Source organism: Triturus cristatus, chromosome 3_2, assembly GCF_964204655.1.
Source record: "Triturus cristatus chromosome 3_2, aTriCri1.1, whole genome shotgun sequence".
Taxonomy (NCBI): domain Eukaryota; kingdom Metazoa; phylum Chordata; class Amphibia; order Caudata; family Salamandridae; genus Triturus; species Triturus cristatus.
In genome coordinates, this window is record NC_140584.1 from 653,731,030 (window position 1) to 653,755,486 (window position 24,457).

At 43.9% G+C, this 24,457-nt stretch overlaps 1 protein-coding gene across 1 annotated transcript in view; it reads right to left on the reverse strand.

Annotated features, from left to right (window-relative positions):
- UNC80 (unc-80 subunit of NALCN channel complex) overlaps positions 1 to 24,457 on the reverse strand; it is a 3,271,126-nt gene that overhangs the window by 1,529,114 nt on the left and 1,717,555 nt on the right. Inside the window, exons 31-33 of the mRNA XM_085648598.1 lie at positions 20,071 to 20,252; positions 17,838 to 17,969; positions 16,842 to 17,028 (exon numbers count right to left, since the gene is read on the reverse strand). Coding sequence (XP_085504724.1) covers positions 16,842 to 17,028; positions 17,838 to 17,969; positions 20,071 to 20,252 — 501 coding nt within the window. The remainder of the gene's footprint in view (positions 1 to 16,841; positions 17,029 to 17,837; positions 17,970 to 20,070; positions 20,253 to 24,457) is intronic.

The window sequence follows — 24,457 nt, forward strand, 5'->3', positions numbered from 1 at the left end:
GAAACCTATGTTTTTTTTCAGTGAATTTCAAAGGTTTTTTAAATGCTAACTTTTAAGTGTGATAGTAGTTGTATCTATTTTTTAGTACTGATTTTCTACAGTTTTTTAACTGTTTATTTATAAATATTTTATTAATTAAATAACATTATATATTTTTCTGAAAATTGCACATTTTTTTTTTATTAAAACTGAAATATTGATTACTTTTCTTGTTTTCATTTTTTATTTTAATATATTTATATTATTTTCTTTAAAAAAAAATTCAAATTTTTTTCGGAGTCGCGCACTTGAAGTGTACACTTCACGGTGGGGGCGCGCATTCTAGCCGCCATTTTAGAAAAGTCATGAAGGATCCGCGTATGGTGTGCGATGGCTGCGTGTTTTTCAGTTACATCATACACATTTAATATCACGTGATATGCACGATTGGTATGCGACCAGTCTGCGACTCCTGCTCCCGCGCATTTGCGACACATGCGCATTATGGTACGAGATGTTTGCGCGTTTGCGGGTCCCGCGTGACATCATATACGTGCTGGGGCGTGCTGGGAGAGCGACTCCCGCAAAAAAAAATTATGTTCCAAAATGATATGTATGTGTCTTTAATATACATATTAAGGCAAGAGATTATGTAAGATATTCATCAAAATAATATATTTGTACTTATAATAAACTTATATTATTTTTAAATATATTTTCGCGAAGTCGGGTGCGTGCATCGTGAGTGCAGAAAACCAGGTCAGCAGAGCTGCTGTAGAGCCAGAGAACCAGGTCAGCATAGCTGCTTTAGAGCCTAAGAACTAGGTCAGCAGAGCTGCTCTAGAGCCAGAGAACCAGGTCAGCAGAGCTGTTGTAGAGCCAGAGAAACCAGGTCAGCAGAGCTGCTTTAGAGGGAGAGAACCAGGTCAGCAGCGCTGCTTTAGAGCCAGAGAACCAGGCCAGCAGAGCTGCTTTAGAGCCAGAGAACCAGGTTAGCAGAGCTGCTTTAGAGCCAGAGAACCAGGTCAGTAGAGCTAATCTAGAGCCAGAGAACCAAATCAGCAGAGCTGCTTTAGAGCCATAGAACCAGGTCAGCAGAGCTGCTTTAGAGCCAGAGAACCAGGCCAGCAGAGCTGCTTTAGAGCCAGAGAACCAGGTTAGCAGAGCTGCTTTAGAGCCAGAGAACCAGGTCAGTAGAGCTAATCTAGAGCCAGAGAACCAAATCAGCAGAGCTGCTCTAGAGCCTAAGAACCAGGTCAACAGAGCTGCTCAAGAGCCAGAGAAACATGGTCAGTAGAGCTGCTTTAGAGAGGGGAGAACCAGGTCAGCAGAGCTGCTCTAGAGCCAGAGAACCATGTCAGCAGAACTGCTTGAGAGCCATAGAACTGGGTCAGCGGAGCTGCTTTAGAGCCAGAGAACCAGGTCAGCAGAGCTGTTGTAGAACCAGAGAACTAGATTAGCAGAGCTGCTCTGTAGCATAAGAACTAGGTCAGCAGAGCTGCTCTAGAGCCAGAGAACCAGGTCAGCAGACCTGCTGTAGAGCCAGACAAACCAGGTCAGCAGAGCTGCTTTAGAGAGAGAGAACCAGGTCAGCAGAGCTGCTTTAGAGCCAGAGAACCAGGTCAGCAGAGCTGCTCTAGCTGACACTGACTTACTGACACTGAATGAATTACACTGACTGATTGACACTGACTGACACAGATTGACTGACACTGACACTGACTGACACTGATTGACTGACACTGACTGACACTGATTGACTGACACTGACTGACTGACACTGTTTGACACTGACTGACACTGATTGACTGACACTGACTGACTGACACTGACTGACTGACACTGACTGACACTGACTGACTACTCTCTACTACTCTACTACTGACTCTCTACTACTCTCTCTCTACTACTCACTCTCTACTACTCTCTACTACTCACTCTCTATTACTCTACTACTCACTCTCTACTACTCACTCTCAACTACTCACTCTCTACTACTCACTCTCTACTACTCTACTACTCACTCTCTACTACTCACTCGCTACTACTCTCTACTACTCACTCTCTACTACTCACACTCTACTACTCTCTACTACTCACTGTCTACTACTACTCTCTCTACTACTCACTCGCTACTACTCTCTACTATTCACTCTCTACTGCTCACTCTCTACTACTCACTCTACTACTTTCTACCACTCACTCTCTACTACTCTACTATTCACTCTCTACTACTCTCTACTACTCACTCGCTACTACTCTCTACTACTCACTCTCTACTACACTCTCTACTACTCTCTCTCTACTACTCTCTACTATTCACTCTCTACTACTCACTCTCTACTACTCTCTACTACTCACTCTACTACTCTCTCTCTACTACTCTCTCTCTACTACTCACTCTCTACTACTCTCTACTACTTACTCTACTACTCACTCTACTACTCTCTACTACTCACTCTCTACTACTCTCTCTCTACTACTCACTCTCTACTACTCACTCTCTACTACTCACTCTCTACTACTCACTCTCTACTACTCGCTCTCTACTACTCTCTACTACTCACTCTCTACTACTCACTCTCTACTACTCTCTACTACTCTCTCTGCTACTCACTCTCTACTACTCACTCTCTACTACTCTACTACTTCTCTACTACTTGCTCTACTACTCACTCTCTACTATTTTCTACTACTCACTCTACTACTCTCTCCTACTCCATACCACTCACTCTCTACTACTCTACTACTCACTCTCTACTACTCTCTCTCTCTACTACTCACTCTCTACTACTCACTCTACTACTCACTCTCTACTACTCTCTACTACTCACTCTGTACTACTCACTCTCTACTACTCACTCTCTACTACTCACTCTCTACTACTCTCTACTGCTCACTCTCCACTACTCATTCTCTACTACTTGCTCTCAACTACTCTCTACTACTCACTCTACTACTCACTCTCTACTACTTCACTGCTCTCTCTACTTCTCACTCTCTACTACTCTCTCTCTACTACTCACTCTACTACTCTCTACTACTCACTCTCTACTACACACTCTCTACTACACACTCTCTACTACACACTCTCTACTACACACTCTCTACTACACACTCTCTACTACTTGCTCTCTGCTACTCGCTCTCTACTACTCTCTAGTACTCACTCTACAACTCACTCTCTGCTACTCACTCTCTACTACTCTCTACTACTCTCTCTGCTACTCACTCTCTACTACTCACTCTCTACTACTCTACTACTTCTCTACTACTTGCTCTACTACTCACTCTCTACTATTCTCTACTACTCACTCTACTACTCTCTCCTACTCCATACCACTCACTCTCTACTACTCTACTACTCACTCTCTACTACTCTCTCTCTCTACTACTCACTCTCTACTACTCACTCTACTACTCACTCTCTACTACTCACTCTGTACTACTCACTCTCTACTACTCACTCTCTACTACTCACTCGCTACTACTCTACTACTCTCTACTACTCTCTCTCTACTACTCACTCTCTACTACTCACTCTCTACTACTCACTCTCTACTACTCACTCTCTACTCTCTCTCTACTACTCACTCTCTACTACTCACTCGCTACTACTCTACTACTCTCTACTACTCTCTCTCTACTACTCACTCTCTACTACTCACTCTCTACTACTCACTCTCTACTACTCACTCTCTACTACTCACTCTCTACTCTCTCTCTACTAACTCTCTACTACTCACTCTCTACTACTCACTCTCTACTACTCACTCTCTACTACTCACTCTCTACTACTCTCTACTACTCTCTACTACTCTCTACTACTCACTCTCTACTACTCTCTACTACTCACTCTCTACTACTCTCTCTCAACTACTCTCTACTACTCACTCTGCTACTCACTCTCTACTACTCTCTAATACTCTCTCTCTGCTACTCACTCTCTACTACTCTCTACTACTCTCTACTACTCACTCTCTACTACTCACTCTCTAGTACTCTCTACTACTCACTCTCTACTACTCTCTACTACTCTGTACTACTCACGCTACTACTCACTCTCTACTACTCTCTACTACTCACTCTCTAATTCTCACTCTCTACTACTCACTATCTACTACTCACTCTACTACTCTACTACTCAATATCTGATACTTTCTCTACTAATCTCTACTACTCTCTACAACTCACGCTCTACTCTCTATTACTCGCTCTCTACTCACTACCTCTCTACCTCTCTCTACCTCTCTCTCTACTACTCTCTACCTCTACCTCTCTACCTCTACACCTCTACCTATACACCTCTACCTCTCTACCTCTCTGTACATGCACACATATGCACATATATATATGCATTTATATATATGTATGTGTGTATATGTATATACATATATAAACATACATATAATCTGCATATCTATATAAATATAAATGCATGCAAACATATACATATATGCATACATATGCATGGTATGTACATGAAAATTTGAAAAACTCTAATACAAGCAAAGCTAAAAAGCCACCTAATTACAAACAGAATTACTTTAACTTAAACGAGGGCGAGACCTCTTGCATTTTCAATGCTTGTTTACTTTGGTTCCATCAAGAAGGCATTCAGATGTGACACATTTGTCATAAATTCTGAATGGTAGCACTCTAGTTTCTCATTAGATCACTGTAGTAAAGCTACTGCTCACCAGGGAAGTCTGCTGCTGGTATTCAAAGTGCATGTTTCAGTCTGCATGTCAGAACGTTTTAATGAAATAGAAGAGGATTTGAGAAGTCAAAATGTGCCCTAATTTTTCTTTCTGCAGCACTAATCATAATTTCTATGGCAAAATGAACCCCCTCATTTTGCTCCTTTGCAAATTAAATGTTTTAAGTGTTACCACTTTATTCCAATCAAGATGGCTTCAGGAGTGCCATACTTTTGTCATAAGTAAGACTGTTAGCGCTCTAGTTGTTCTTTAAAACACTCTGGGATTTCTGTCATTGGGCTATACTTGGGCTACATCTCGGTGGTATTTGTGCTACATTTGGGCTCTTTTGTCTCTGGTGGCCATCTTGGGAGACTTGTTATGAAGTTTCCTAATTTCCTCATTTACTACAGTCTCCTCAGTAGGCATACTGTCAGTTTTTTACTTTGATTCAATGAAGAAGGCATTCAGATGTATCACACATTTGCCATAAATTCAGAATGTTAGCACTCTAGTTGCTCATCAGATCACTGTAGTAAAGCTACTGCTCACCAGGGATATCTGATGCTGGTATTGAAAGTGCATGTTTCAGTCTGCATATCAGAATTCTTTAATGAAATAGAAGAGGATTTGAGAAGTCTCTCAAAATGTGCCCTCATTTTTCTTTCTGCAGCACTAATCATAATTTCTATGGCAAAATGAACCCCCTCATTTTGCTTCTTTGCAAATTAAATGTTTTAAGAGTTACCACTTTATTTCAATCAAGATGGTTTCAGGTGTGCCATACGTTTATCATAAGTAGGAGTGTTAGCGCTCTAGTTGTTTTTTGGAACACTCTGGGAAGCTGCAGTAGAACACAAAGGAATCAACTGACAGTCTCTGCCCTTGTTGGATGTACATGTTTTACTGAGAATGTCAGACTTCATTCTCACATGACTAAGAAAGATAATGTGAATTTACAGAAAATATGCTCTCAGTTTAGCTTATAGATCACCTTCCAAACCTCTGTGGGAAAAGCATGTGAAAATAGTTTTCTCTCAAACATGATTCATGATATCCCAGCAGAAGGCTTTTTCACATGGTAAAATCACCTTAGAACATACCACAATTCCTAAAATGAGTATGGTACCATCAACAAATGATTTATAATGTAACTAAAGTCTTAAAACCTTCTATTAACTGCAATGCTTTTTAATGAGGTGCTATCATGTATATTGGTCCCAAGATGGCTGCCAACACTTCTTGGATGAAGTGCTGACAGCCAATCAGATCTCACGATGAGATGTGTGGTTAGGCTCCGCCCAGATATATATGTGATTTTACTTTTGATTTTCTCAGGAACTACTGAACGGATTTACACCATTTAAGCAAAAGGCACGACTCTGAACCAAGGTCTACCTTTCTGCCAAATTTGGTGTAATTCCGTTCAGCAGTTCGGGCTGTAGCTGCGTCAACAGGTTCTATGGGAAATTGCATGGGGAAAAAGCGTTTTGGGACCCCCCTTTTTTCTCAGCCCCCACTTGACGAATCACCACGAAACTTTCAGGAGAGAAGCGGACCGGAGCTGGCCAAAAGTTTGGAAAATTTCGCGAAGATTCGTCAACCGGCGCCAGACTTATTGGGAATAGAATGTTGCGGATTTCCTATGGAAAATAGGTCCTAACTATAACTACCTACTGGCGACCGCCAGTAGGTAATATATATATATATATATATATATATATAGATAGATAGATAGATAGATAGATAGATAGATAGATAGATAGATAGATAGATAGATAGATAGATAGATAGATAGATAGATAGATAGATAGATAGATAGATAGATAGATAGATAGATAGATAGATAGATAGATAGATAGATATTCACTGATAATAACTAAGGTTACTGGGACGTTATAGTTGGGCCCACATTTCACTCATACAGAATCAGACAAAATTAAGCAGTTTTACTTAGCTGAGCTAACTAGGTGGGAAGAGGTGTGGCGCAGCGGCCAGAGCGACTGACTCCAGAATCTGGGAATCACGATTCGATCGCCGGCGGTAGATTAGCCCAGCACCAGTGACTCTGGGGAATAGCTTGCTTAATCTTCCCGACAGCCCCCAGCGCCTAGAGACCCTTACGGGTGATTGCTCGCGTTTTACAAATGTGGATTATTATTATTATTAACTATAACTTACGCCCCCGCAATGCACTGCTTATGACCTCACCTATTACATCATTCATGACATGGTCAGTGACATCACTCATGACATCGCTAATGACATCTGAAATGAGAGGCCTGATGACATCTCAAATTACACTCTCTGACGACTTTCCACGTGGCCTCCCACATAAGTTTTTAAACATTTGCCCCGCGGATGTGGAGGTCCCCTGGGCATGGGAGGGTGCCATGTGGGCACCCCCCACATACATAAAAAACAATGCTCCGGGGAACTGGTGGTCCCTGGGGCTTTCATAAGCCCTAGGAGGGGGGCTCTGTGTGCCTCCTTCCTATTTCACTGGCATGCCCCTGGGCCTTGGCCCCTGGGCCTTGGCCCAACCGGAGGTTAAATAAAAACAAGTTACGGATGCCCACGCGTGTTTCTTTTTCATTGTTATCACAAATTTGTTAATATTGCAAATTCACAGTATTTTATTTTTAAATAAATGCTTTTTTGGCCTGTCTGGATCCCTCTGGGACTCCAGGACCAAACTTATGGAGTCAGGGTATTCCTATCCTACTCCCTTTTCTGTTTTTTAAACTTTTTTTGGGGACTCGGCTGAAGCTGAGTCCCAAGATGGCTGCCGAAACTTCTTGGTTGAACTATTGGTAGCCAATCAGAGCTCTGCATTTCCCTGCACAAGCTTGTTATTTTTTGAGAAGTCATCACCACCGCCCACATCACCAACTGGGTTTGCTTATATTGCTCAACAACTACTTAATGGATTTACACAAAATTGAAAAAAGCTGGAATCTGCGTAACCAAATCTACCTTTCTGCCAAATTTGGTGCAATTCTACCCAGCAGTTTGGGCTGTAGGCCTGTTGACAAGTCCTATGGGAATTAATGCACCTTTTTTGAGCCCTCCTTTTCTAATCCCCTGCTTGGCGGATCACCCCAGATCTTTCCATGTTTAACTAGAATCAGCGGCACACTTTTTTGGGGAAACTTCATGAAGATTCGTCAAATGGCGCCAAAGTTACAGGCACGTAAAAAAAATGTTTTTCCTATGGAAACATGGTCCTAACTATACCTACCTACTGGCATTCCTTTCATTTTATGTAGGGGCCCCTATGCCCCGGGGACCGCCACTACCCCAGGCTATATATGAAATCAATATAGGGTGTCTATGCCCCCTGCAGCCCTGGGGACCACCACCTCCCTGGGGCTAAAGTGACAAAAATGCAGAGGGCCCATGGGCCACTCTCGCAGCCCTGGGGACCTTCACCTCCCCGGGGCAAATGTAAATATTGCAGGGAGCCCGTTAGACCCCGCCACAGCCCAGAGGACCACCACTAACCCAGGCTGATTATGAAATAAATGTGTGGGGCCACGCTCCCCTACAGCTCCAGGGACCACCGCCTCCCCACGGCCCTGCCCCTTCACGGTCCCCTGCCCGCGGTGGCGCTATGGCGACGGGCCGAAGTGGGCATTGGGTGGCTCAGACCAAGCTGGACAAATTTGCGTGGCAGAGGAGCCAAGAGGACAAGCTGGGCAGCATGGTGGCCCCGGATGGTGCTCCAGAACCCAACAATATGGTCCTCCAGTTGGCGATAACTACTGTGCCGACCTCCCTGGAGAATAAAATTGACACGGTCACGACAGAGGTGGCCCTCATACGGAAGGACATGCGCAAGATGGCTGACCGTGTCTCCACTGTCGAGACTACTGCGACGGAGCTGGTTACCGAAACTACCCTCCTCAGGAAGCAGGTGGCGGAGCTCCATTCATCCCATGAGGCCTTTGCGATACAGCTTGATGACTATGAAGGTAGGATGCGCCGCAATAACATCAGAATTTTGGGCGTTGCGAGGGGGCGCAGGGGCCCACCGCTGACCTTTATGTTGAGGAACTCATCCTGTAGCATCTACAACCGAGGGGGCTTTCCAAATGTTTCTCGATCGAGCTCATCGAGTACCCGGAGGCAAGCTGCGAGGGTGGCATCCCCACTGACAGTTGTTTTTCCCGGATTTCACCCTGAGGGTCCAACAGCAACGCTGGAGCTTCCTGGAGGTGAAACGGGCTCTCAGGGACCAGGAGGTCAAATATGCCATGTTATTGCCCGCTAAGCTCAAAGTTGAATCCAATGGTAAATTGTGGTTCTTCACCCGTTGTGAGGATGCCTGGGACTGGCTCAAAGGCTGGCGCACAATGGGCAAGAAGCCTCCCAAATCGACTTTGATCGTTGAGGACCGCCGCGAGTGGCGACAGCAGTCTCGGTCTCCGTCTCTCTCTGCGGCAGGATCTACAGGCCCGAGGGGTGATTATGTTGAATGAACTTATTTGATTACCACCTGCTGTTTTTTTTTCTTTCTGGGTTTGATGGGGCGTGACATGGCAGTCAGCCATCTTCTGGGTTATGTTTGCGTTCTATCTTCAGGGATTGTTGAAGGAACCCAGGGACATTGCGTGCTTGCTTCTGAATTTGTCTAGACTTTAACACACAGACTGCAGCGCCTCTGGTCTTTTGCAATGTTAAATGAGGCTGTAATGCATCTTTTCTTGGGGTGTTGAGGCCAGGGGGCGTCTGAATCATTGTTTTCTTGTTTGAGGGAGTGGGACTGCACTTGTCCCTGAAGTTGTTGCGGTTGGGCAACAGGCGCTCTGCATGTTGGGGGTGGCAGGTGGTTTCAGACCCGTTCTGCAGGGAGGCGGGGTGGGGGGTCAGATACGTGTGGGGGTATGGGGGGTGTTGTTTTTGTTTGGTTTGGTACCGGTCCATACAACTGTCCTCCACTCCATTCCTACACTTGCTAAAGCAATCATCGACATACATGACACTGACCAATGCCGTACGAGACCATGCCTACCTATCCAACATCATTTGATTCCCATTGATATGACGTGATGGCACCTGGCTTGACGCTTAACATGTCCACCTGGAACGTCAACGGCCTCGGGGACAAAATGAAGAGAGACATTGTGTTGCAATACGTCAAGCTTAATGAGCTTTACTTGGTCCTTGTACAGGAGACACACTTGGTTCGGAATTCCTGTGGGGCCCTCAGTAGGAAAGGTTACAAAATGGTGGTCCATTCTGGGTTTACCTCGGGGTCCCGGGGGGTGGGGATTTTGCTTCGCAATGATTGTCCCTATATTATCCACAACACCTGGACCGATCCCCAGGGCAGATACGCTGCGGTCTCGGGCTCCTGGGAAGGGCGTGTGATTAAAGTCGTCTCTGTGTATGCCCCACCCGGACTACAGCGCCAGATGCTGAGTGACCTGGGTACCCTGCTTTTGGGCTCGTTATGGAGGGTTCTCTGGACCGTCTCCCTCCTCAAGAGGGACCCACTTCGAGGGTCATATCTGTGGGAATTTGCGAATGCCCTCGGAGTCGTTGATGTCTGGCGGTGGTTCAACCTGTCCCACACCCGTTTCACATTTCAATCTGGGGTGCATGGTAGTCGATCGCGGATTGACTACCTATTCACTCAGGCCCACGATGTTCAACTCTTCACAAAGACCGACTGCCTCGCCCGTGGGGTTTCTGACAATTCTCCCGTTGTGGTGACTCTGGGCTCTCGTAATCGGGGACGTCCCAGTACCATTTCCATATACCCGTGGGCACTTAAAATCCCGAACATTAAAGAGGCTCTCCGCAAAGACACTGAACATTATTTTGCTGAAAACACTGGCTGTGTCGACTCGTCAGTGAAACTTTGAGGGGCCTTCGGGGCAGTCATAAAAGGCAGGGCACGGTCGCTTATGGTGGGACACAGGGCGGAACGTTCCAAAAGAGTGCTGGAGTTAGAGGTTGATATCTGAATGCTGGAGGAGTCGGTCGCGCGTGATCCCAACCACGCCATGTGTCACAATCTTGTGATTAAGAGACTGAACTATCGGCTGCTTCTTTTTGACGACACTGCTTCGCGCTCTCTGGCCTCCCGACACAGGATCTATGAACACGGTGAGCGGACAGGCAAATTCTTGGCGTGGCTTGAGCGACGGGAGCAGGCGGCTAGATGGGTCAGCGTGATAACGAATTCTGAGGGCAATCTTTTAACCGACCCCCAACAAATCGCCGATACATTTGCTTGTTATTTCGCGGGTGTCTACACTGGTTCCCCCACATCTCAGGCCCCAATGTCGGCTGACCTTCTGGCCACTATTGACGTCCCCACCATCTCCCTGCACAACAGAGAGACCCTGGAGGTGGATATTACAGTGATGGAGGTTCAAAAGGCGATACAGGATGTCCGCTCGGGGAAAGCTATTGGCCCCGACGGACTGCCCATTGAATTATTTAAGCCCATGTCAACGCTGTTGGCTCCCCATTTGTTACATTTTTATACCCAATGTTTTGAGTCGGGCATCCTCCCCGCAGAGGTCTGAAATGCAGCCATCGTCGTTATCCACAAACCAAGCAAACCTGTCGAAGATTGTAAATCGTACCGTCCCATATCTCTTTTGACGGTAGAGGCATAGATCCTGGCTAAAATCCTGGCGAATTGCCTCATCCACTATATTACTGACCAGATCCACCCGGACCAATCTGGGTTTATGCCAGGGAGGAACATAGCTAGGAATTTTCGTCGGGTCCACGGGGTCCTCGGCAGGCAACACACACTGGAGGAGGACGCAATATTGCTCTCCTTAGATGCCTCTATGGCATTTGATATGATTGAGTGGGACTTTCTCTTTGCTGTCCTGTCTCGCCTGGGGTTCAGACCAAATCTGTTACGCTGGATCTGACTACAATACACTCGCCCTACCGCCCATGTCATTGTGAATGGCCATCGCTCTGCAACTTTTGAGCTTCTTCGGGGCATGAGGTAGGGCTGCCCCCCGTCTCTGCTACTTTTCGCCCTTGTATTGAAGCCAATCGCGGTGTGGGTCCGGGAGGATCCTGAGATTCGGGGCCTTAAGTGGACAGCGAGCCACGAAGATCGTATCTCGCTGTACGCTGATGATATCCTCCTTTATCTGGCTTCCCCTGCGAGATCGCTGCAGCGGGTACTCCATATTTTTCATATTTCGGTGCCCACTCTGGATATCAGATAAATTGGTCTAAGTCCCAGATGTATGCGCTATGGGGTCCCCCCCGCCAGCGAGTCCCTGGGGCTATGAGATACCGTTGGCTCCCCTGGGTTTTCGGTACCTGGGCATCTTCGTCATGCCTGACGCCGATCTCTTTTTTGACAGGAACCTCCTCGGCCCTCTTCAGCATTTTAAGTCCGACACCGTGCATTGGCGCTCTCTGCCCCTGACTCTCCGTGGGCCTGCCTCCCTGTTCAAAATGCTTGCTCTCCCACGTTTTCTTTATGCCTTGCAGAATTCCCCCACCCAATTTCGGATTCTTATTTCTCCCAAATAGACGATGTTCTACGGGATTTGCTGTGGGAAGGACGTACGCTGCGAATAGTACGAGGGGGGCATCGGCCTCCCGGATCTCCGATTATATTATCAGGGGTCCCAGCTAGTCGCCGTCAATAGATGAGTATTCCAACCCCATGACGAACCTAGTTTCTGTACGGACCACTGGCTCATGGGGCGAGGCGGGTATAATAGAGCGTTCTATACCAACTCCCGCAAACTCAGCCTCACAGGGCCCACGGCGCGCACCGTCAAGATTTGGCACAGGGTCACTAAGCGGCTAGGTTGGCACAAGCGACTTACGAAAGCAACCCCCTTATGGGAACCTGACGTTCTAGGCCGTCTTAGTTCTTGTCCAGGGTTCGACAAATGGGACCTAATAGGAATATCCACGGTTGGGTACCTCTGGGTTAATGGGAAGCTTGCCTTGTTTGCAGACCTCCAAGCTAAATACCACTTGGCTCCGTCCGAGATGTTCCGATACTTGCAGATCACCCATGCGGTATCCTCCGCTGTACCCAAGGAGGGCCCCCTCCCCGACTCATCCCCTCTTGAAGGCCGACTATTGCTTGACCCTATGGATCGAAAAGCCATCTCGCTCACATACAAAAAGCTGGTCAATAACCGTGCTGACCCGATGCTGAAGTTGAGACGGGGGTGGGAGAGGGATTTGGGTGTGCTAGAGGACGACATGTGGCGTGACGCCTTGGCTTCACCTCGAGAGGTCGCCTTCCCCATGCACCTACGGCTTCTCCAATTTAAGATCCTTCACCGAGCCTACTTCGATACCAAGTTATTGTTCAGAGTAGGCAGACGCCCCGACCCACTTTGCCACAGACACTGCAACCAAGAGGGCACCTTCATTCATATTCTATGGGATTGTCCACGCATACAGGCATATTGGGGGGAAAATGCCTGACAACTTGAGAGGGCGGGAGGCAAGTCCCTTGGGTTATCTACCCGACTGTGCTTACTTAATATCTGGGAGGCGACGGACCTTTCCCAGGCTGAACAAGCGTGAGCCTCCATGGGCTTTGTTATCGCAAAGCAAAATATTGCGCAGAAATGGGGGGTGGCGGCGGCCCCACTCCTGGTTGACTGGGCTAGGGACATGGACGTTGCCATGGTTGCTGAAAAGTCGGTCTTCAAGGGGCGGGTTTGCCCCAAGAAATGGGATCAGAGGTGGGGTAAATGGAACCGATACAGAGGGGACATTTGCATCTCCCCGACAATCGAGTTGAGGGGAGAAAGGCGAGCTTTGATGGCCCAGCTGACGGCGGAGGTGCTTGCTTCCCCCCCTTAGGAGTGGTGTTCATGCTCTCTGTGGCCCCAGTTCCCTGGACATTGTCTGACCTGAACCCTGTTCCACCAAGGTGAAATTGCCACTGTGATGATGTATGTATTGGAGGTGGAATATATCTTGGTGTATCTGTTCTGTCTGTGCCGGTACTCGGTTGTTGTTCATATAAAATACAAAACAGTTTAAAAAAAATAAAGAAATAAGAGGATTCTTTTGTCATAGAAAGTATTATTAATGCACTAGAAAGCTCAAATTAGGTGACATTTTCTATGCGTTCTCAAATATCTTCCCTTTCCATTTCTGTAAACCATGCTTACATGCAGAATCAAACATGTACTTTCAACACCAGAAGCAGTTTGTCAGTTAACTCTCTAGTAATCAAATGAACGTCACCACAGAGTTCTAATGAACAACTAGAGGGCTAACAATTTGTATTCAAGACCCAAGTTGAGCACTCTTGAAAGCCATTTGGTCAGAATAGGAGCTCTTGAATTTAAAGCCTTTCCTGGAAGGCAGGCTGAAGTATGAACATTGAAATGGTAATGCAAGTATGAAATCAGAGTTACAAATGTGAGAAAAGGTGTGGGTTTTTAGTAATTTGAAGCATAATGTATTTTTAAAGGGGCTAAAATAGTTAAAGAGAGAGACATCTGCATCAGTCCAGCATTCCCTTTTCACATCTGCCGACACACTTTCTCAGTCGTTCAACAGCTCCCTAATTTTTCAATAGAAGCATTTATAAAAGAAACCAAAGGTTAAAGTGATGTTATAGTTAGGTATGAAAAAACACCTTATACTTACATACATAAAACAGTGAAAAAACTATAACTTGCAACCCCGCCCATGCGCTGCTTATGACCTCACATATTGCATTACTCATGACATGGTAAACAACATCATTGATTTCCAAATGTTTAGGCTAACATTGACTTTATTTTGGATTTTTCCCACATAATAATGACCTCACTGTAATGCAAGCTGTTAGGAAAAATAAATTCCCTCGAAAGATTAGCCAAAACCTCCCTCTCTCCTTGACATACCTATTTTATAAACACACAAACACACACACACACAAATACATCATATAAAAACTGAAAAAAGAGTAAACTTCTAAAACAATCATTATACATGTTATATATAAAAAAAATAGGATACTATTTGTAAGCTCCAACTACAAAATGGCCATATCTTCCAGGCCAGAAAATAGTTTGAATTGATTCAATGTAATATAGGAAATTGCTTTAAGTCCAAGTCATGCCGAACAGAGTGGAATATTGACCACACCTGGTAAATAATATTACCCTGGGGTGAGGTATTTACCAGGTGTGGTAAACACCCTCATTAGGAGTTATCAGTTTCGAAATGATCCATAACATGCAGAATCAGTATTTAACATGTCAAATTCTGCTTGTTTTGTTCTGTTACTTGGGGGCATTGGGCCACCAGAACGTCACTTTTACCGACGTTTTGGTGGCGCAATGTTCTGCTCTATATTTAGAAGGTGCAGCTAAGCCACATTTTGTGGCTTAACACCGCTTTGTAAATATGTTACTCTTTCATGCAGTTATCTGCGTGAAAGGGGTATGCAATGAGTGTTGCTGTGGGTGTTCCACCACAACACCCATTGCATTTTGACTCTGCCCCAGATTTACAAGGTTCTGTAAATCTGAGTCAGCGCAAAAAACGACTTGTAAAAGCAGACATTAGACTGACGCAACAAGGAGAACTACTTTTATTTCTCCTAGTGTTTGCTTTTTCTATGTGAGCTGTATTCTGTATTACACAGAGAAAGAGCAAAATACCATTAATGATGGTTTTTGTGAATGCAGGTGTCCATTTATACACAAAAACAATAATTAAATAATGGTGAGTTTCTACTTCTATGTGTGCTGCAGAATGCAGCACACATAGAAGGAGCACATCGCCATTATTGATTGTTTATGTGTAGGAAGGGACGCCTTATGGCACATAAAAAATCATCCCTGCAACGCAGGCACCCTAGCACTATGGCGCAAGGGTGTCTGTGTTGGTACTAGGCAGCTATTTTAGCACCAGGGCTAGGTAAAACACAAGGATGGGCCATATTCTTGTAAATATGGCGCATCACTGAGTTTTGAAAATGGTGCAGCACTGCAAAATTAGCCCCAGCGCCGTGCAGCACCATTTCCTTGTATATATGCCCCTTCGTTTTTAAATTCTGGTAAGTCTGACCTGCTGGAATCTATCGGGGGGAAAACTTTGAGGATTTGATAATTATCATACATCTCATAGTTCTGTTCCCTCTGCAAACTTCTGTTTTAGAAGAGATTGGAATTTAGCCCTGATTTTGTAACCAGAGACACTGTGCATAAGATCTTTCATTTATACTTGCTAGAAGCCTCTCCTTTACACTATGAAAAATTCTATGTTGTTTCTTGGGTAACATTTAACCTTTCTATTGCTGCTTCATTTTAGAGGGCTTTTTCTGAGGGCAATATGGATTGGTTGACTGAGAATCACAGAAAGCTGGTTTTTACCCATTGAGAACAAGCTTATGCCTCACAAATGTGATTTAATTACGAAGATCATAACCACGTCCTCAGTCCCTCTCAGTTTTTCGTTTTAATTTATTTAGACTCTGTGTGTTTTATCCATGAAATATTTATACAAACACTACTTGAAATGTAATTCCCACCTCAGAGGGTAGCCAGTAGGAGATGTGATTTGAATTCTTACCAGTAGAGGTTATTGAGAGGTGTGGTTGCAGAGTTGGGAAAGTTCCCAAGAAGAGCATTGCTTTAGTCCGGATGTGTGAGTGTTAAGACTTGTACTGCTGTCCTGGTGTCTGTGGTGGAGGAGTTGGAGGGATGCAGATTTTATCAGTTAGCAATATGTTGAGTCATATTAAGGTTCCGGTCAATGATGAACCCCAGAGATTTGGGAAATGGGCCTTGGTGTTTGAAGATGCTAAGAAGGATTAGAATGTTTAACCAGTGTTGTACTGGGGGCTAAGAGTCGATGTGGTTTATTAGTTAGAATTCAGTTCATTATGACATTGATAATGGATGAATACGATCCCAATCACAAATAACTCTTAAAAAGAGAATGGGACTGATATAAAGTTGGATGCTATTATGAAATTCTTTGAACGCAGGCAGAAGTGATACTTCCGGAGAAGAATCCTTTGGATCGGTTGCCTCCAACACAAGGAATGCATGGTGGACCAATTCATACTCCAACTTTAAATCAGGCCTTATACGTTTTGAAACTGCTGCTTTAATGTGATTTTATGTAATTTTCATTTGCCACAAGTCACAGCTGAACTAATCCCTCCTATCATCAGTCCACCACTAGTAAACACACCTTCCTCCTCCTGCTCGGAGTTGGGGGAGCAGGTAGGCTCGTAGCAGGCCTCCTGAGTGATGGGGATAGCAGTGATGAGACTGGCTTCCCGGCCAAGCCGCTTCTTTTCCTCCTCCTGCTGCAGATTTTTCAAGATATGCTCAGCCCTCTGGTGGGAACGGGACACGGCCCGCGCAGAAAACGATTTCTATAAAAATCAAATCAGTCTTAGTTTGTGTTAACTATAAATAAATAAAAGCTTTTTAATAAAGCAAGGCATAACCTAATATAAAATAATATAATATAACATTGCATAACATAACCACAACATAACATTACATAGCACAACCTGCACAAAATTTAATTATTTCAAAAGCTACCAATACTAATGGAATCTGCTAAAACAATGTTGCCTTGCCCCGGGACAACTAGACAGTCAGTTGTCTATGAAATTATCAATACAAGCTCCCTACAAGCCCTCATAACAACTGGAGTGGAGGAATAGGTCACTTGATTTAGTTTACATTCCATGAATGTCCATATGTAACTTGGCTGCAATAGGCACAAATCCAGAGACAAAGAATGTATCAAAGGCCAATCGTGGTCAGGACACTTATTTGGCCCAGTGTCCCTATTCTATGTTTTTATTGAGCACAAGTCAATCATGACACCTACAACTATGCAAATTGAGAGAGTAGATAAAAGGAACACTGGCTTATGTCACATGCTGCCCCAAAGTTCCAAATGGGAAACAAAAGAGGAATACAGTCTCCACTGCATTCAGATCTTCAATCCTAATTTCTCAGCTTTAAACACAGTCTAAATTGCTAGTCTGCATCAACTGAGATGAATGATAAGGGAAAGATTCTAAATTCATATACACTGAACACCATTGGCCCTACATCAGGGTGATGAGCAATTTACGAACATATATTCAGGCACAATGGGCACTTAAGATTAAACATATTAAAGGACGGATGATGGATAATACAAACAGAGAGAGCAGCACCAACTTACAGACTGGTCCTCATTGATTGGATCCTGCACGCTTCCACAGCTCTGCGGCACCCAAGGTGGGTCAAACATTGGCACTGATGGCATTCCCAAGATAGGAGATGGCAATGTGAAGTTAATACTGGGAGGAGGGATCTATGAGGAAAGATTAAAATTGAAAAGCACAGCATCGGAAGTGCTGAATCGAAGTTGGTAAGCAAAAGCAGCAACAGCACTAAATATAAGCAAAAGACCTATCGGCAGATGAACACTGTATGAAACTGTCAGTCAAAAGAGGAGGTGGAAACCTCTGTAAAAATAGACATACCCATTCTGCATCTTCTACTTATATTTCCCTCCCCTTCCCTCACAAATCCCATCAAAGAGCTAATTTTATGAGTCTCATCTGAGGAATCTTTCAGTCCCCTACAGATGAATGAAGGAATAAGCACATATACTGGTGTTCCCCATATCAACTTTCTGCTCTCTTAAGGCAATGAATCGCTATCTAAGTTCAAACTCCATTCACATAAAGGAACTCAATAACTGAAGCTTCTCCATTACAGTAGACTATTCGTCCCCAAAACAGCTTCAAAGTTGGTGATTTTGTACCAAGACTACAGGAACGCTCTACTAACTGTACTGTTTAGGTTCTGCTAAACCAGGCTTCTCCAACGTGTAGCTTGTGAGCTACAGGTAACTCTCTAGCAACCTGTAAGTAGCTCTCCTGCTTGCAGCCCAGTGAAGTAAATTAGAAGCTTTTGCCTGGTTGAATTTATATACGTATACCAAAATTGAAAAATATGCATTTGAAATGAAAATGTGTGATGTTCAGAATTCATATGCTGATGTTTGGAGAAAAATAGTTACACTTGCCACAAGATATTTAAAGCTGATATTTGAGTGACAAAAATCAAAGAGTGTTGTGGAGACTACTACTATCATTGTTAACTTGATCCTAGAGTCATTGCAGGTATAGATGTTATGTATTACCTATGTAGAGGCATTCCACATTGAAATAGCATCATTTTTTACAATACTGCTGGCAAAATTGATTGAAGGCCGGAGGAAGTCGCTGCTGTAATCTTGCAAAAGTAGCCACTAATGTAATCTTCCCATGTGGTTACATCTCTAAGAATATTAGTAGCTCGATAGGATTTGCATTGAAGAGAAGTAGCTCTTATTACAGAAAAGGCTGAAGACGTCTGTTCTAAACCCTCACATCCCTGTCCTCCACTCTGTTGCCAGATTCGACAGACCCACCCTAGTTTTAAACTTCTCCAGAAGTCTAACACTGGAATCTTTCTCAACTTAACAGACAGCTTATTTCACATACACGTCCATATTGGTAAACTTCCTCCTGTATCTCGCACAACAACTATCCAACAAAACAAGGACTTTGAGAAAAAAGTTAACATTACTTCTAAAAACACAGCTCAAATAAAAAAATGTCCACCATAATACATTTCTTCTCAGAGAATGCCTTCCCGCTTATATATCACTTGGCCATTCAATTCACACCTTCAAGCCCAAGTTAATGCATTATCTGTTAAACCACATCAACATCCTGATACACCGCTGACATAGATGCCCTACAGCGTTTTGCTGCTATGTCTTCTTAGTTATAATAATACTATATGTATTCTGTCCTTTCTACGACAAAGGCCTACTGGGCTTCTCATTATCAACCTCTTTTACTTTTCTTGTCTTGTACCTACCTTAAACTGTTTATTATTGTCTTAATGAGTGTGACTTTTGGAAGAACTACTTATGTATGCCAAAGCATATATACTTCATGTACCATACTGACACACTGATGCTGAATTCAAATGCACAAGTCTCTTGATACAATTTTTGAACTTCTGCTTCCCATAAATAAGTATATTGGTTACATGCTGAACTCTTAGGCTGCTTCTGAGCTCAAATGCATATGTCTCTTGCAAGCCTTTTTATTGTTCTTTCAGTATATATTAACACATCTTATAAATGTTTTGCAAATCTTCTAATGAATTAAAAAAACGTATCTTTTACAACGCTCTGTCGGCCTTCATGGTAAAGCATTAAATAAATACATACACACAATGGCAGACGGTTTAATTAAAAAGGCAAACTTTATATAATGAAAACTAAAGGAGAACAATAAAACAATGATATCAGGTGATGGAATCAAGATTTTCAAACCAAAAGGCAGACTGATCGACGTTTTATCAATTGTATACATGTTTAGGAACCCGCTTTTCTGGCCTCTTCAGTTTACCTTGAAGATCTGCTGGGCTCCTTCCTCCATTCGTGGCCAGACTTGGTACCTGAATCTCCAGAGAGTGTGGAATTTCAAGATAGCATTGAGCCTTTGGACCGTTTCAGGGTGCTGAAACTCTGAAGTCAACATGTCAGAAACGGCATCAGGGACCTTCACAGCACAAAGTAGGAACATGGCCGCTGCAGGTGGGGAAAGAAATATGGTTGAAAATGTCATATATAATGGATATGTTTCCTTTTTTCAGTACTCGAGTTTAGTTTTTCATAGTTGTTTTCAGGGGTTTCATCTTCATTTTGTTTCCTTTTAAGGTATGGCGTAATTAGCTTGAGACAGCTTTAGTTGTCTCAGCAGTCTCACATAATAATAAATTCATAAATAAAAATTCCATACACATGTACAGATACAGAGGGACGTCGAATCAGCCCTCTACATCTATTTGTTTATGAACTGTCATTCACATTTTGCTTCCAGCCACCATAGTATACAGCTTAGTCAATAGGTCAGCATCCTTCAGTCTTTTGCTATTCTTGCACAGGGGGTAACCTGCTTTTTGCCTACTCACATGTGCATTCATGTGTGTTTAAACTATGTCTTCTTATTACAGTATTTCAAACCCAATGGCACCTTTTCTTTGCACCAATAAGAATTATATTTTCCTGTGATGTGAATCAAAACTAACATAGGGTTTCCATACTTGTTCTAAGTACATGTGCTGAGTACACGAAGCGCCACTCCTGTCCTAGTAAAACATTTTTTTTTATATTTAACACATTATTTTTACTACAAGCATATAGCCACCACGTTTAAAAGAGGCATGGTTTTTCTTTTCTTTCTATTTCTAAGGAATAGGCCTCCAATAAATTATAAAAAAAACACCCATCAAACCAGCTTGTTAAGACCAGAGTAAATGGATTTTGTAATGTGTGTTGTGTTTGCCCCCATTCTGTTTTTTTCTGCCTCATTTCTCGTACTTCATTCCTCCTTCTAGTACTTCTTACATTTCATTATTTACTTATTCAGTCTTTATTTCATTTTTCTTTCAATTTCTCTCTTTCATTTCTCAACCGTTCCGAATCATAATGGGCGAACTTATACAATGCACTTTTACCCCCTTGGAGTATTTTTAAACTACTGACAGATATAAGGTGTTGTTACCCGATTGTATGTTACTCACTTTATGAGTGAACCTGCTGTAATCTGCGGTCAAACTCATATCCCTGAGGGGGATGCATTGGTCTAGTGAGTCCCCAGACCATACTTTTAGCTTAGTTTCTCTACATCTTTCCTTCCTCTAATCATGTTTCCACCTCCCTTGAGTCCATCTGCTTTCCATTGTATTCCTTTTCTGTCAATTCTTTCATTCTAAAAATCTCGCTCATATTTCATCCTTCTCTATTTATCCTTTCTAGTTCATTCCTCTCATTTCCTTCTATCATCCTTACTCTGCTCCTTCAATTTCTTCATAATGTTCCCTATACCTTCTTTCTATGTTCCAGTGTCTCACTGAAAACTTCTCTGTTCACTGCTGATCATGATGTTTGTATTTAGTTTCTCTGAACCCCTGATTTTGCATTACATACACTGTAACTAAACACATGCCACTTTCTATACTGTTGGCGCATGTAAATGATTCACATAGTTCTGACATGAAGCCTCTACTAAAATCCCCTTCTTTGGTCAATCTCCCAACACCCGTCTCAGCACACCAGTGTTCTTATTTTCATTCAACAACTACATTAACATTAAGCTCTCCTCCATTAAAACTATTGTTAGACCTGGCCTCGTTTGGCATGGTTTCCCTTGTCTTTTTGCCACTGACCTCCTGTTTTTGACTGTGTTCTGGATTTATTTCGTTTATGCTTTCTTTAGGACTCTAGGCACTTTACCACTGCTGACCAGTGCTAAAGTGCAAATAATCCCTGTATTCAATGTAATGGTGTTTGGTTTTTCCACGATTAGGCGATTTGACTTACTAGAAAGTTCCTAGTACAGTGTACCGGGTGTGGCCAGGGCCTGTAGGTCAAATACTACTAGTGGGCCTGCAGCACATATTGTGCCACCCTTGCAACCGTGTCTCAGACCTGCCACTGCAGTGTCTGTGTACAAACTTTTTAACTGCCATGTCGATCTGGCAAAAACATCTCCTCGACAGGCCCAAACCTTCCCTTTAATTACAAATAAGGCATCTCTAAGGTAGGCCCTAGGTAGCCTCATAGGAAGGGCACAGTGTATTTAAAAGGTAGGACACGCACAGGTGAGTTTGTCCTGGTAGTGAAAAACTGCTACATTTGTTTTTCACTACAGCAATGCCTATTTCTCCCATAGGTTAGCATTGGAGCTGCCTAGTAACCCTTTACAAGTGTATCTTCGAATTGGGAGCTGATAGAAAATTGGAGTTTGGTGTCTCTGGACTCACAATTTAAAAATACAACTTTTAGTGAAGTTGGTTTTTAAATTGCCGGTCTGAAAATGCCACTTTTTAGATAGTTGTTGTTTTCTTACTTTAACCATTCTGTGCCTCAGCCTGTCCCTGAACACATGTCTCGGTCAAGATGACAGTTGGGTAGTTGGGCTGTTTGTGCATTCACTCTAGACAGTCACACAAAGAGCTGACGAGTGCCCTGCATATCCTGTTGGCCCTTAACCAGGCTGATGGGTCATCTTGAATTAGAGTGGTGGGAGGAGCTGACACACCTGAATAGGGCCGTGCCTGTGCCTTCACAAAGCACTCTCTACCCCCTGTAGACAGGTGCCATGACCAGCAAGGGCAGGGTCTTGTGCACAGCAAAGACTTTCCCTTGAAGCTTGCCTACTTCACGGCTTTTCTGGTATAAGTACTGGACCTCTGACACCATATACTCGGAACACTTCTGGACTGAGGACATTTTGCAAGGAAGAAGAGCTGTGTTGCTGTCAGGAGAGACTGCCACTTTGCTGTTTGCTTTGCTGTGCTGGCCTTCTGCTAGCTGCTTCTGTCCTGGGAGTGAAAGGACTGGGCTTTGCTTTCTACATACTGCTTTTCAAGTTTAACCAGGGGCTTGATTCGAGCTTGCCTCCTGTTGCAAGTCTCTCGGCCATCAAAGACTTCACCTTCAGCATCTGGGCTTTTCTGCTGAGAGGCCTACTCTTCCAAGTGGAGCCAAATCCAGTTCCTGGGCCCTTGGAAGTGAGTTTCCCGCATTTAACAAGAAAAAAATAGCACATCGACTTTGAGTGTGACTTTGGAGCTGGCGCCAATCTTCGACACCGCGCCTCTGCCTGCACCGGCTCAGGAGTCCCAGCTCAAGGCAACGAATACGACTTGGAACGCAGGCTACAACACTGCCGCAGCACCTTCAAAGAACCGCCAGAGGGGTGGTCTCAAGTAGCGATTCACCAAAGTCTGTAGCGCCCTACTCCGCACCGGTGGGTCATGGGGTGACATCAACACTGCGAAATCGATGCCGTGTGGCTTGACTCTCGACACTTCTTCCACCCCACACTGCCAGCGTAACCGATGCCTTGCCACTAACACCGCATCAACTCCCCTGGGACTTGCACCGAGCACCGAGGTGCCAATGACCTGCACCAACAATAAGTAACCAACGCCGCACGCGCCCTAGGGACGCCTCACCTCCGCGGCACCTCGCAGCATCTTTGTTTCTTCATCATTTCCAAACTACTGTAACCGGGGTCTGTACAACTCAGTAGCTGGCCCACACTCCCTTGCGGTCGGCCCGAACTTTCAGTTTCGATTCCGCCAAGCAAGTTGGTATAGCCCCCGTCAGAGCTATCGTGTTTCTAAGCACAATAACTGCATTTAATCTTTGAGAATTCATATTTTGATAGGTGTATGTGGGATTTTTGTTGTTTTGGTCTTGTTTTATTCAGATACATTTTGCCTTTTTTTATAAATTGGTATGGAATACTATTGTAGTGTTTTCACTTTGTTACTGTGTGTGTGTGTGTGTGTGCACAAATACTTTACACATTTCCTCTGAGGATAAGCCTGACTGCGCTTGCCAAGCTACCAAGGGAGTGAACACAGGTTATTCTGAGGGAATGTATGACGTTACAACGCATACATTTACAAGGCATGCCTTTACAACGCAATTTTTACATCGCAACATCCTTTACAATGCATTCTTTTACATCGCATGCCATTACATCGCATTTTCAGAAACTACCTTTACAACGCATTCCATTAAATCGCATTATACCTTTACAACGCATACCATTACAATGCATACCATTACATCACATTGAAGGTAAGTGTTGGATAGCACAGGGGTAATAATTACTATTCTAACTCCAATGAGTGCAACAGTAGGGTAAGTGTTGCATAGTGTAGGGGTAAAATTTACTATTTTAACTCCAGTGAGTGCAACAGTAGGGTAAGTGTTGG